Source organism: Pundamilia nyererei, unplaced genomic scaffold (assembly GCF_000239375.1).
Source record: "Pundamilia nyererei isolate P.nyererei 1_Seehausen unplaced genomic scaffold, PunNye1.0 scaffold00087, whole genome shotgun sequence".
Taxonomy (NCBI): Eukaryota; Metazoa; Chordata; class Actinopteri; order Cichliformes; family Cichlidae; genus Pundamilia; species Pundamilia nyererei.
This window is the reverse complement of record NW_005187488.1, coordinates 2,536,787-2,550,648: the sequence shown is the minus strand read 5'-3', so window position 1 is coordinate 2,550,648 and position 13,862 is coordinate 2,536,787. Positions and strand designations below refer to the sequence as shown.

Below are 13,862 nucleotides of genomic sequence, written 5' to 3'. Positions count from 1 at the left end.
CTTTTTTGTCAGTTTGATAAGTTTTCTTTGTCTTCTGAATCTAAAATCGCAAATTTCAGCCATTATTTCTGCCTCTTTTGTTCAAGTTAGAAAGTTGGGTACTCGCAAAGACATTTTCCTTTCTCCAGCAGACCCACTGTTTCCTGTAACAACGCGACTGAAGAAAACACATGACAGCCTTCTAGCCAATGATAGCGAAGATTGTTAAATCAAACGGCACAGATTGACCAATTAGGCTGAGAGTTCGGCTTAGCCCCACCTTTCAGTGGCGAAATGTCATTGCTTAGACGTCATTCATCTCTAGAAGTGCGTTAAATTAGCTCCCGGAACTGGTATGCTACTATATCTTTTTTACAAACACAAATCAATGTAATGATATTGCGCTGTAGAAAAGCCGTTAAGCGTATGTTTGTCATTAGGTATCATCAGTGTTACCTCCAGTGTACATATCCCTTTTTCTCCCTTTAAAAGCTAGCATAGAGGGCTATTTAATGCTATTTGACAGATTTCATTGCTTCTTCAAATTAACGCAGCTAGCTTTCCAGCAGCTAACTCACGTCATATGTCGGTAATTGCACAACACCGGTATATAATTGCACCTTGCTATTGTAAATGACGAAAGTTGTGCTTCTTCCTACAGCTTTCTTCCGTCCGTATTTCCGTTCTGAATATCGCCTCATCTCCCCTTTATCAGCATGAGTGATCCGTGGCAGGAGTGCATGGATTATTGCATAGAGGTCACTAAACGGGCCGGAAAGGTAAGAGGGCCACGTTACCATTGCAGGACTATTTTTTTTCTCTTCCACCCATGAAAATGTATTAAAAATATTTTAAAAAAAATCCATGCACACATTACTAAAACACACGTTTGACGTTTGTTGAGTCATACATTTCCTGGGACAACATGTAAACCTAGTTGTCAAAAATATTTGAAATGCAATAAAACTCTTGGAAACCTCCCAAGATGCGATTTTTATTTAGTTTCTTGTCCCAACTTATTGATTACCAAACTTTTACTCAAAAATATTAAATTTACTATAAGTTACAAATTCAATTTATTTTATTTCACAGCTTGAATCTTTTTCTGAGAAAACTCTGATTTGCCACCATGTTGCCATACATGTGAAACAAACATTAGAAAGTAAAAAAAAAACTAAAGAGGCTATTAAATATAATTTCTGTGGTCCTGAACCATTTTAATCATGCAACTAAAGTATCTCATGATATGTTCCTTTGATGCCTACGGTTGACATCAATTTTGGATATTTATTAGTTGTTTTTCTTAAATACATAGTGCACCCTTTCTTTAATAATATCATTATCTTACCGTTTTTGAAGCCTAAATTTCCCTCCAATTGTAGAATGATTCAGGAGGTACGACTGATGCTACACTTACTTGATTATGGTTGACAACAGTGTGTATGGAAATGCACTTTGAGTGCAAATAATAACCTCAGTAACATGTCTTTCTTTTTAAAGTGAGATATGCCATTAAGGAGAAACTAGCACATAATCCAAAACAAACAACAAAAAAGCCAAATTACATGTTACATCCATGACTGTGCAGACAGATATGTAATAAATCACTTCCCACACACTGGCAGTTCAGAAGGTGTATACAGTGTCCACAGTTTTTAACGTGATCAGTGTCCCTAATTCAGTATCTGGCCAAATGTGAACTGTCGTCCCAATCGCCCCTGATGCTCCTGAGTGATGCCCTTGAATAATGGCCACACACATTACACTCAAACAATTAGAAAAAATATGATGTTTTTGCAGTAAAGTTATCGTTTCTCATCCAAAGTGTTATCATTTTATCCTCCTAGGCATTTGTGTGAAATTGTATCATTATTTGTAAATTGTCGAGTTATGCCTAAAAATCGGTTTGAAGAGGTCACGCTGACCTTGGCTTTTGACCACCAGATTCTTATCTGTTTATTCTTCGACTCTGTTTATGCCAAAATTGAAGAAACTATTCCTGAAAAATGGCCCTTTATGCCTCTGGCCACAGCTGTCCCTAGAAGAGGCATGGAAGAACTTATAACAGTATCATATAAAAATGTACCACAATAACTTTTGACCTCAGATGCATAATGTACAGAGGTCAGCTGTATGTATCGGTGATATAGTTTGGATCATAAATTATTCAGTGCTGGATTTGAAAAAAGAAATAGTTGAATGCAAAGTATTGATGAGCCCAAATAAAATTGGTAGGTACTTGTTAAAAATGCAAATAAAATACTGAGGTAAATGTTTGTTTAAATCAAGCAAAGGTTGAAGAAGCAACCGTGTGGGCGCTTTCATCAAAATCTATTTTACTGCTGCTTACGTATCTCGACATTTGAGCGTAATGTGTGTGTGGGTTGTTTTTATTTGTAATTTTTTTTTTGTGTTATTCCAATGTATACAGAGGCTTCCATCTGTGAAGAGTCACATTATCCAGACACTAGAAACAATAATTACAGCTCATAAATATATTTGGACTTTGTAGCCTAGACATCTTGTCATCTGTGGCACCAACATATGTTAACACCAACACGTGAAGCTAATTAAAGCAGCAGATGTAGTCAGTCATCCAAGAAATCTTTTGTTTTTTTTTCCCCTCTCACTTTTGTGTTTCTGCCAGATGATCTGCGAGGCGCTCCAAAAGGACATCGCTGTCATGCACAAGAGCTCAGCGGTTGACCTGGTGACCGAGACGGACCAGAAAGTGGAACAGCTCATTATATCTTCCATCAGGGAAAAGTACCCAACGCACAGGTACTCTACTTCATTAGAAAACATGGACATGAGAGAGGGTATGTGAGCTGATTGGTCTAAGAACATGGTGAGAAGTATGCATGATTTATTATGGTTTAATGATTTTCCATCTAGTAGGGGTGGGAGATATTACCTCAAAAGTATATTATGATATTATAAGGAAATTTCCATTAATGATATTTGTGAGGAAAAAATTGCTGAATGTTTTATCAGTAATTGCAGCTTATGGCCAGCAGCATATATTAGTACAAAGGAACGAAGGGCATGTTTCATCCTTTCTCTCCAATAAGCTGCTGTCACTGATTACATACTACCTTATTCCAAGTGTGAGTCTAATGAAACAAGGTGCCAGCAGTAGCAGCAGCATTAATGGTGACACAGCATTATATCAAACACATCCTCAGTAGTGTTTTCCCTGGAAATTTTAAGTAAAAACGTATAAAATAACTGCTTACCTTTTTAATTTAACAAAAACAGAAGTGACCTAACCTTGTAAGTCTTCAGGAGCTGCTTGATATTGTCACATTATATTTTCTATGTGGGAGTTTGTATCTTGGGCCTTACAGCTTTTTAACCAACTGCTTACGCTACCACGTAACCACATCAATAATTTCCATCCACCATTTACTTTTCCTGTCATATGGAGTTTAACTAGTGAGTGCTATAATAATGCTCTGTGAGGGCCTTTTTATTTGTGTGGGTTTTTTTGCCTCTAGTGGTAAACACACTGATGTTCCCTCTTTTATCAGGGACAATTTCCAGGCATGTTTTTATTTTTTTAAAGTCCTGTATTTTCTTTGAGGTTGTTGAAGTAGTTCCCTTTTTAGGTACTAAGTCGTTATAGGAGGCTGACATGCTGCTCTTGCTCTCAGACATGGCTAGGCTTATCTTGTTGTTATCCATGCTGGGGCACATATGGTGTTGCTATCCTTGATTAAGCAATATGACATGGTTTTTTTTTAAATAAGTAAAAACACAAACGAACAAATGTATGCCAGTATTATTGTGAATATAGCACAGCCCTACCATCCAATCTTAACTGGAATGCGACCTCTATTTTTACGCTAGTAGTATTAAAACGGAGGTCACATTTGTTACATGTAGTCCCTAATAACACTAGTCCCCTAATAACATGATACCTGCAAATATTAAGAAAAAAGATATTTATTGGTTGGTTGGTTTGTTTACTTTGCTTGCTTAAGACTTTGTAAAGATTTCCAAGAGAAAGTGAAACACAAGAACTCAGGAAAAAATTCCAGGGTTCCGTAATGTTGCTACAGCGTTGTGTCCAGCGTGGTGGAAATCTAATATCACATATTCTGGTTGGAAAGAAAACAGAGCAAGTGTCAAGTGCAGCGTTATTACTTTACAGCTGAGGTACCTGATAGACGATGCATAGAATTATCATACTCTTATTTTCACTTCTTCTCTCTTTTTTTCACTTTGAAGCTTTATAGGCGAGGAGTCCGTAGCAGCAGGCGCCCCCAGCGCCCTCTCTGACAGTCCCACTTGGATTATCGACCCTATCGATGGCACCACCAACTTTGTTCACAGGTAGCACGGTCTGCGATTAAATGTTGTAAAAATCTCTGCGTTACAGTTCTAGCTCTGTTTTTATCTTTGTTGCTCTTCAACTATTTTTATCTTTTAATTAGATTCTTTCTTGGATTGTCCTCTCTGTCAGGGATAATTAGACAACGCTGATGAAACTGAACCGATAATGGAAAAGGATTCCTCTGAGTTTAAACCTGAAGGGAGTTCCATAATTGAATGCTTTATATTGTAACGTTCTCTTTTGCAGGTTCCCGTTTGTGTCTGTATCAATCGGTTTCACAGTGAAGAAAGAGGTATGCTTTATTGTATGCGAACCACTCATGTGTTTAAACTGTGATGTTTTGATTATGTGAAACATTAACATGATTGCAGACCATTAACCCAGTTAATATCTAAAGATTCTCCTTTTATAAAGCTGCTGTCTTTTAACCAGCCCCACATTAATCGGTGCTGTTTTCTGTGCTGCTGCTTGGTCTCAGATAGAGTTTGGGATTGTCTACAGCTGCATCGAAGATAAAATGTACACAGCACGTAAAGGAAAGGGAGCATTTTGCAATGGAGCCCCAATCAAGGTGTCTGGACAAGAAGGTGAATATTGAGAAGTTGCAATTATAAACAAATCCACCAGATGGAGCTAAAATCCTTTCCCTGTACCGGCAACAGACTGCATTTCTGTTTTTCTCAGAGAGCGCAAACCTGCAGCTGTTTGTATAATGAGTGAATAATGATATTTTATTTATTAGTATACTTGTTTTTTTTTTGTTTCCTTCCAAGATATTAGTAAATCCTTGGTGCTGACAGAAATGGGCTTCAAGAAGGACGCCGAGCAATTTCAAACAATGATGGCCAACATCAGAAACATCCTCAGCATCCCTGTACATGGGTAAATATGCACTTCAATATGTACAAGCTGTACATCCAGTGTTAGTTTAATAGTACACCAGACACCCCCTGAACAGCTGCTTATTCAGATATACAGAACAGCTGGTGTATTTGTTTACAGTAAAACCAAATCATTGTAATTAAGAAGTGCATGAAATTGCTACCACAATCTGATCTTATGCAGGTGTTCTCTCTCACAATAACAACAGCAACAACAACAACAACAGCAGCAACAGGGCAAAGTGAGAGCTTCCTGTAGCAGCTGTTTCTTATTGCATTACTGCCCCTAAAGGTGGTGAAACATCCTGAAAATGACAGCGGTGTTTGTTTTGATACTTCTTTTATGGATGATTGTGGTCAGTGCTAACCTCGATGACCGATAAGTTTGTTTTCTGTGACTTTTTCACAATAAAAAGCCATCCAACAGAGAGAACCTCATATCATGCCTTGAAATCAAATGAAAAGGGGTTGAATGCCGCACTGAATGTCAGATTCTACCTCTAACATCAAATCTACTAGATAGAGGGGTAACTAGAATGTTGCAAAACTGACTGGATTTTGCTGAAGTGCTATCTCCTACCATTAAAAAAACACATTGCTTATCCTACAAAAATGAAAAAAATAATAAAAAAAATCAAGAATTATAACTGCAAATGCACCAAAAAACATACTTAACTCTTAGCAGAGCATCTGGAAGTTGAAAGCAAACATCCCATTTCCATCCACAGAATCCGCTCCCCAGGCAGCGCAGCTGTCAACATGTGTCTGGTAGCGTGCGGATCGGCTGATGCTTACTACCACATGGGCATCCACTGCTGGGACATGGCTGGAGGGGCAGCAGTTGTCAGAGAAGCTGGAGGAGTCATCATGGACATTTCAGGTGAGTCACTGAGACAATGTGTCTCCTCAAACAACACTGAACACTGAAAGGCTGCTGAGTCACTGGATGAAATGAAAAATGGAAGGATTGCTGTAGGAGTTTGCTGTACAGAACAAAGCAGCAAGAATGGGCTGCTGTTCTCCAAGTGCAAACACAACAGAAGTTATTGTTTATGAATAATTTATGGTCAATAGTTCTTGTTATTGGTTTTTATCCTTCTTGCTGCTTATAAATGCCCCACGAAACACAGCAAGAGGTGACGAAAGGTTTGCTCCTGGCTTTGCACTTGATACAGAGAATTTTGATCTTAAATTAGGACGTAACTGCTACCCTGACATTTAGTGTGTTAAGGAAGCTGGAGTTTCTCTAGTTTCACAACTGCAATGCTCCTAAGAGTAGGCACAGTCTTGAGTTATGAAGCTGTTTATTTAAAAAGTGCTGTGACAGAAAGCATGTAGTTGGTGGAGCAAGTTTCTAAGTTACTTACTGTTCAGAGTCCCATTTATTTATTTAGTTTTTGATTAGCTGAAGGTCTTTTCAAATGCGACCCTTTTACTGTAAAATCTGAAAATGAGTAAGGTGCTTGGATCTTGTATCAATAACATCCTCACCATCTATTTTTCTCTTGAGCTTATTAGTGTGTTGTCTTTGTCACCAGCTTGCGTCTTTGATTGGGTGGAGCAGTAAGTCAGATTACTGGCAAACATACAATATGTGTGTATTTGTGTTTAGACAGTAGTGTGCCATGAGTAATAATTGGGGAGGAAAAAAACGATTATTATTATTACCCGTGTGTGTGTGTGTGTGTGTGTGTGTGTGTGTGTACACACACACACACACACACTGAAAATCTTGTTAGCTACACCAACAGAAGTGGCTCATTAACGTAAATGCCTAATCAGTCAATTACATGGCATAAAACCAGTGCATTTAGACATGTAGACATGATAAAGACAACTTGCTGAAGCTCATTCGGAGCATCAGAATGGGGAAGAAAGGTGATTTAAGTGACTTTGAATGTGGTTATTAGTGGCAGACAGGCTGATAAAGGATTTCAGAAATGGCTGATCTGCTGAGATTTTCATTCGCAACTATCTCTCGGGTTCCCAACTTGTCGCTGCGGGCGGTCTTTATCCTTCTAGTTCGGGTTCAGAGTCCTGGGAGCTTGAGGGTCCTGCACAGTATCTTTGCTGTTCCTAGGACTGCGCTCTTCTGGACAGAAATCTCAGATGTTATTCCTGGCATCTGATGGAGCCACTCGCCCAATTTGGGCATAACTGCCCCGAGTGCTCCGATTGGGGCAGTTACGGGTACCACTGTTGCTCCCATCCTCCTCATGTTCCTTCTTCCTGATGTTGCTATCACTTATTATAGCTACTTCTAACACTACAGCCATCTTCCTCTGCTTGTACACCACTACTATGTCCAGTTGGTTAGCCATCACCAGTTTGTCTGTGTTTATCTGGAAGTCCCTCAGATGGTCATTCTCAACCACCCCGGGGAGCGTGTCCTATTTTGACCTCAGAACTTCCAGGCCATCCTCTGTAAAGATGTTCCTGTATACTATGCCGGCCTCTTGGTTATGCCATTCCATATAGGCTCTGCCTGCTACCATCTTACACCCTGCTGTTATGTGTCGAATTGTCTCATAGGGTCTTGATTGGTGTGGTAAACCCCAGGCTCTACTGATCTTAGTGCTTAGCGCTTGGTCCTGTACTGCTGTTATTAGTGCGTCTGTGCTGTTTTTGTCCACCTATTGGTAGGATATCTCAATATCAGCCACTTCTTCTATTTGCTGGTGGTTTAATCCGTGCAAATAGATGGCTCCTCTTCTTCTTCCTCTTCTTGGGTTTCTGCTGCTTGAGGTATTCACCAAGCATGTGATCAGTTGTGGCCTGATGTGTTCCTGATGTATTCATGGATTTTTGTTGTCTCTCAGTTCAACACTGAACTGGAGCTTATCCCAAGGTTGTGGTATTAAGAGAGGTGGGGTTAGACAGCTTGTGTTCAGGACCAACACAAAGAGACGGACAGCAATTCAAGCTCACAGTCACATCTGCGACTAATTTAGAATCTTCAGTTAACCTAACCTGTAAGTATTTGGACTGTGGGAGGACACCAGAGTACCTGGAGGGAATCTATGAATGAACAGGAAGATGACGCAAACTTCACACAGACACCATCCAGAAATGGATTCGAACCAGGTCCTTTTGGCTTCAAGGCGCCAATGCTAACCACCACATGGTAGTCTGTAGTCTTCATATCTTTTTGTCCTCCAAAAACCTCCAATTTCCATTTTTATTTTCAATTTAGAAGTTCCTACAAGATAAGATAATGGCCTTTTTTAACATTCAGCTTCAATAACAGCACAGAAAAGCACCTTCAGGGCTATCAGCTGTTACTCCCACACACATTTTTAACATGCACTGCTTATGCATCGTCAGAAGCAAGTTGATAATTTAACCACGTATACTGTAACATTGAAAGAAAGAAGAGAATGCGACATTAATTTTTACTTGTCTTTTTTTACCAGGTGGACCATTTGATTTGATGTCTCGCAGGCTGATTGTGGCCAGCAGCAGAATGATAGCAGAACGCATTGCAAAGGAGATAACAGAGTTTCACGTTGGCAGGGATGACACTGATGACTAGTTAACTGCTGCACTGCTCTCAGCCTGCTCGGCTCATGTAAACACCCTCAACTATTTTGTACATAGAAGGTCTCAAGCCTGTCTTTGCCTTAAAAACAACAACTGTAAACTTACCTCTGAAGAGCATCTGAGAGAGTTTAACTGTTCAGAGCTTACACTTTCAGCCTCTTTTCTGCTTTTTTTTTGTGTGTTTTCACATTTCAGGACTTACCGGTTCAGATACAGACTTTGTATTGTGTTTAAATTTAAACAGATGCGATGGAGTGTATGCCCTTGTTCATATTAGTTTTTATTGTGATGTTTTTAATCACTAAACAGTGTCTTAGTATTTATATATTCTTGAGAAGATAAAGAAGTCTCATGGTTATTCTTCCTCAACACAGCACTATTAAAACAAATGTAATGTTGAAGTATAAAGTACTTTACTTATACATGAGTAACTATTACATTTTAGAGTCATCACTGGTTTGCACAATGTGTAATGCAAGTATATGTGTACCTACAACTGTACTGTATATCTGCTTTCTTTATCAAGCCAAAGGATAAAGGGTGCTTTTGGCTAAGGAGCAATCCAAGGATGTTTTTCAAAATATGTGCTTGTTTTATGTGCTTTTGTAAGAATGCAATAAATGCTTTTACTTGCTGAAAAAGCAAATAATATCTCTTACTCAAGACTCTTCTCATTTTTTTGTGGTGCACTGATAAAGTTTTAGAACTGAAGCCCTGCAGACAGGCATCAGCATGCAAGCATGTCACAGCTGTAACCTGAGGAAGGTCAATAAATGGCAACAGAACTAAAGAGAACAGAACTTGTATGAATATTTTCTCCTGGGGGAAAAAAAAAGCTGACAGTGCAAATTATGCATGCAGTGTCTTGACTTTCCTCTTTTGAAGTGTTTGAATAAACCACAAAAGTTAACATGACAAAATCTGTATAAAGACACCTCACATGTTGCGTTGCCTCAGTCAGACAGTCCTTTTAAAAAATGCTATTCCGCTTTGTAAAAAACTTATATTGCCAATATGTGCCACAGTTGTTCTCTGTACGCATTGTTCGACTCCTAAATACCTGAGCGGCATCTCAACAATGGCAAGAATCAGTGATTTGTTGCTTTGACCTCAAGAAAAGATAAATCTATAACTTCCTCTGAAATGCCTCTGAACAAGATCTGAGCGAGTGTTAAATACTAAGAGCTTCAATTTTAAACCATCGTTCTGTTTTTGTGAGTGTGGAAATATTGGCATTCAAAGATACACATTTTCCTTTCTGCTGTAACAAATTCAACAGATGTGATGAAAGACTACTGTCTGCATTTTTTATGGTGTTGTTTTTGTATTTATGTGAATGATTAAGCTAGAAAAGAGGAAGGAATTTGATAAATCACTGCAACACTGCACTACTACAGAAACTTTGGAACAAGTGTTCAAGTTTTGACCAGTAGTGTGGCCTTTCTGTATAGACTGAATTAACATACATTTCTATGTAAATTTCCACCACACACCCATCCATTTTCCAACTGTTTATACATGTATATGTTTTTTAAAATGTAAATTAATGTGTTTTTGCAAGTGTATGATAAAGAGAGCAAGTCTCCAGTGAGTAGCAGTTCTCTGGGCAAGAATGCCTTGTTGATGCCATAATCCAGAGAATAGCCAGACTGCTTTGAACTGATAGGAAGGCAACAATAAATCAAATAATTACTCATTAAACCAAAGCATACAGAAGAGCATCTCTGAATGTGCCGTACATTGAACCTTAAAACAGAAAACCAGGATAGATGACACTCCTGACAGCTAAGCTACACTTTGCACAGGCTCTTCCAAACTGGACAACACAAGATTGGAAAAATGTTCCCTTGTCTGATAAGTTTTGATTTGCTGTGCGTCCCTTAGTGCTAACTGAGCATTGTTTAAACATCCCAGGCTATCTGAGTACTGTTGTTGACCTTGTCCATCCCTTTATGACCAGTGTAACCATCTTCTGATGGCTGAAAGAAAATGAAGAAAATGCAATATGTAACAGATCATCTGAAATGGGTTTCTTGAACATGTCAGTGAGTTCAGTGTACTCAAATGACCTCTTCAGTCACCACATCTTAATCCAGCATTGCACCTCTATGATGTGATGGGACAGGAGATTCCCATCATGGATTTGCAGCCAATAAATCTGCAGCAGCTGTGTGATGCTGTCATGTCAATGTGAACCAAAAAGGACTGTTTCCAGCACCTTGTTGAACCGGTGCCATGAACAATTTAAGCACGTCTGGAGGCAAAACTACTACTAGCAGAGTGTATCTTATGAAGTGTCTGCATGCACAGTCGTAACTCTGTACACTCCCACCCTCTGCACACCCATTGGACAGGAATTTAAACATTTTCTCTAACATCTGCCTCAACCCTGCTGCCTCAAGGACAGATACAGGACATTTCCTTCCTTTGTGTAGTTATTTTTTTTAACTCTGTTTTTCTTTTGGGATTTTGTAATTATTTTATTGAGGTACATTGTTTTTTTTATTGTTTGGCTGCTCTAACTTCTGATTATTAAAGCATATTTTCATCTTATGGAACTAATGTACTGTTTAACTGCTTAATGTCTTTATTGTAGAGCCAAAATGAAGTCACCGCATGTCTGTTTTCACAAGAATCCAACAGGAAGACAGAAAATTAAAGCACCATTGAAAGCGCTTGTTTTAACACAGGTGGTTAAATTGATGTAATGAAGGTCCTGCAGATGTCAACTTGCATGCAGATGCCTCAGTCATGAAGTGAGAAAGGACAATAAATGGCAACAGAACTGAAGCCTGTATGACCATGATAATTATTGTTGTAAGTATTCCTGTGACTGGTCTTTTTGTCATTCATTTGTATTTTATTTATTTATTTATCTACTTTCTAACATTCCCCCACAACCCTGTCTCAATGTGTGTACCTGTTTGTCTTGTTTCCATAGATACCGTGTCTGTCCTAATTTGTCTTGCGCTATTGTTTTTCTCTTTTTGAAAATGTTGGTTTAAGAAAAAAAAAGAAGTTACATTTGAAAAATTCTTATTTTGTGCACATTTACGGTTCCAGCACTAGATATGGACGTTTACTGTCTGGACTTGCTTCCTCTGAAATGTCCTAATAAACCGCAAGAAGGAAAATGGCAGAATGTGTCAAGACACCTCCCATCGTGTGTTGCTTAATGCAGCATGACAGTTATGTGAAGTTACGCTATGTTACTGTGATAACACAAAAAGCTCCCATGCTTGCTCATACGTTATTATGTACAGCTATTATTGCAAAAAGAAGAAAAAACCCACTGTCTGTATCCATTGTCCGGAAAGGCTCCCAAACCCCTCTGTGGCATCCTAAAAGGGCTCTGAATCAGCGATGTGTTGCTTTGACCTAGAAAAATGATAAATCTATAAAATAAAAGCGTGAGCAAGAAAAATGTCTCTTGCGGCAAACAGGAAACCAAATAAACAGAAAACAGGCCTCTGACACTCCATAAAATACGGGAAAAAACCACTTGCTGCTATCGTTGTGATTTAGTGGAGAGATAAAAGCATTCGCAGCCATTACTCCATGTAAAATTCTCCGCTGCATTTCCCCTGCCCTTTCAGCCAGTGCTGCAGAGACTGCACATGCAGAGTGGTGGACTGCCCCCTGGGCTGATGAGCTCTATAAAATAGTCCAGAGTTTTTCTCTCCGTGGGCTGTTTTTTCAGCTGATGGCTAATAAATGGCTTTAAAACACTTTACTTGAGCAAACTCCCGTTGTATGTGCTGCAACCCCCCTTCCACAGAAATCAATGGTGTGTGTTTGTATACAACAGGGGGTAGCGACGTAATCACCAGTGTTGGGAATGGCTTCCGAAGTCAGTCAGCTAAAAGCCAGCGCTTCCTCTTCTGGCTTTCACCTTTACACCAGCAGATGTTAAACAAATCAGTTCTTGCAACTTTAAAATTTAAATACCCCCCCCGTTTTAGCTGTAGAGTGACTACAGATTCATTACAGGCTCTCATTGACAGTAAAGAAATGCCAACCATTGTTCTTTAAAAATAAAAATAAAAATACAGAGGCTGTGCTTTTTGTATCAAACATGTTTAAACAGCTTTAGTTAGACTTTAATGTAGAATTTAGTGTTTTTTTCTTTGTTTTAGTCACTTACTTATCATTTTGTGTTCTGTTTATGACTGTGATTGTAGTTATTGTTTAGCAATGGCAAGACCTTCCCTCCCTTCTGACATCAAGAGACACTCCCACTGTTAAACTGTTTGAGAAAGAACTTGGTCGTGCTTTTGCCTTTTTTTCTGAGGCCATTGTGACTTTCGACAGCTAGACTTCGACAGGGTCGACAGCTGAACATTACGGTGTAAATAGCTGAAGTTGGGGTAATGGCAGAACAATTTCAGCAAGTCTTTTTTTTTTGTGGAAATGGGTAGAAGTGGTTTCAGATTAAGCACTGGCACTTTGTCAAAAGAAAAAATGTATGATGGCCGTTGTACTATTAGAATATAGTTTTCACACACCTATCCATCTATTCATTCACCCATTCATCTAACTGGGTTTCCAGCCATGGTGATGGGGGTTGGTGGCTTCCTTAGCCAGCACTGGGAGAAAATTGGAGTACAACTGCAATGTCCATATTTTTTAATTTCCACATACTTTAACTGAATATTAACCTGATAACCACAGCTATGTTTATGTCATAGACTAAGATCATAAATTATTATCTTTACATATTGGCATTAGCTTAAATCACTGCTTTGTTTTAAGTACATCCTCTCAGAGCTAAAAGCACCAACTCATGCTAGTTCATCATCACATGATGGATACTGTGTACCATTTGGGTATGTGAAGCACTTTCAGTCACAGTTATTTGGATGATAGACCGTGCAATGCAAGTCCACTTAGCAGATCCCTGTAGGAATAATGGCAACCTAACAGACACCCCGCAGCCCTCCATCAGGAAGAATTCCCACTTGCTGCAATATAAACCACTGGTCTCTAGCCTCCTACTGCTCTGCTGTTCAGAGAAGGGAAATTGGAGGCAGCCCTCCTGCTGGCCTGCAAATTCCAATCAAGTGATGAAGAACAATCTAGATCTTGGCTTCCCTGACTGTACATTTAATTTGTAGCTTATTTCTTCT

General features: G+C 39.0%; 1 protein-coding gene across 2 annotated transcripts; it reads left to right on the top strand.

The window, feature by feature from the left end:
• The first annotated feature begins 220 nt into the window (after nucleotides 1-220).
• LOC102192612 (inositol monophosphatase 1-like) lies at nucleotides 221-9,394 on the top strand. 2 transcript variants are annotated; one of them, XM_005738913.1, is made up of 9 exons: nucleotides 221-332; nucleotides 641-758; nucleotides 2,627-2,760; nucleotides 4,210-4,314; nucleotides 4,562-4,607; nucleotides 4,794-4,902; nucleotides 5,089-5,197; nucleotides 5,925-6,076; nucleotides 8,610-9,394. In XM_005738913.1, the coding sequence occupies exons 2-9, from the start codon at nucleotides 696-698 to the stop codon at nucleotides 8,726-8,728; spliced, it is 837 nt and encodes a 278-aa protein (XP_005738970.1). In that variant the 5' UTR covers nucleotides 221-332; nucleotides 641-695; the 3' UTR covers nucleotides 8,729-9,394. The 2 variants fall into 2 exon arrangements, with proteins under 2 accessions (XP_005738970.1, XP_005738971.1); XM_005738914.2 differs by lacking the exon at nucleotides 221-332 and adding an exon at nucleotides 356-568.
• The last annotated feature ends 4,468 nt before the right edge of the window (nucleotides 9,395-13,862 follow it).

Bases quoted from the DNA above. Each gene is read 5' to 3' on its own strand.
- LOC102192612 (XM_005738913.1), top strand. From the start codon at position 696: ATGAGTGATCCGTGGCAGGAGTGCATGGATTATTGCATAGAGGTCACT. The intron at 759-2,626 runs GTAAGAGGGCCA...TGTTTCTGCCAG, and splicing joins TCACTAAACGGGCCGGAAAG to ATGATCTGCGAGGCGCTCCA. The intron at 5,198-5,924 runs GTAAATATGCAC...TTCCATCCACAG, and splicing joins CTCAGCATCCCTGTACATGG to AATCCGCTCCCCAGGCAGCG.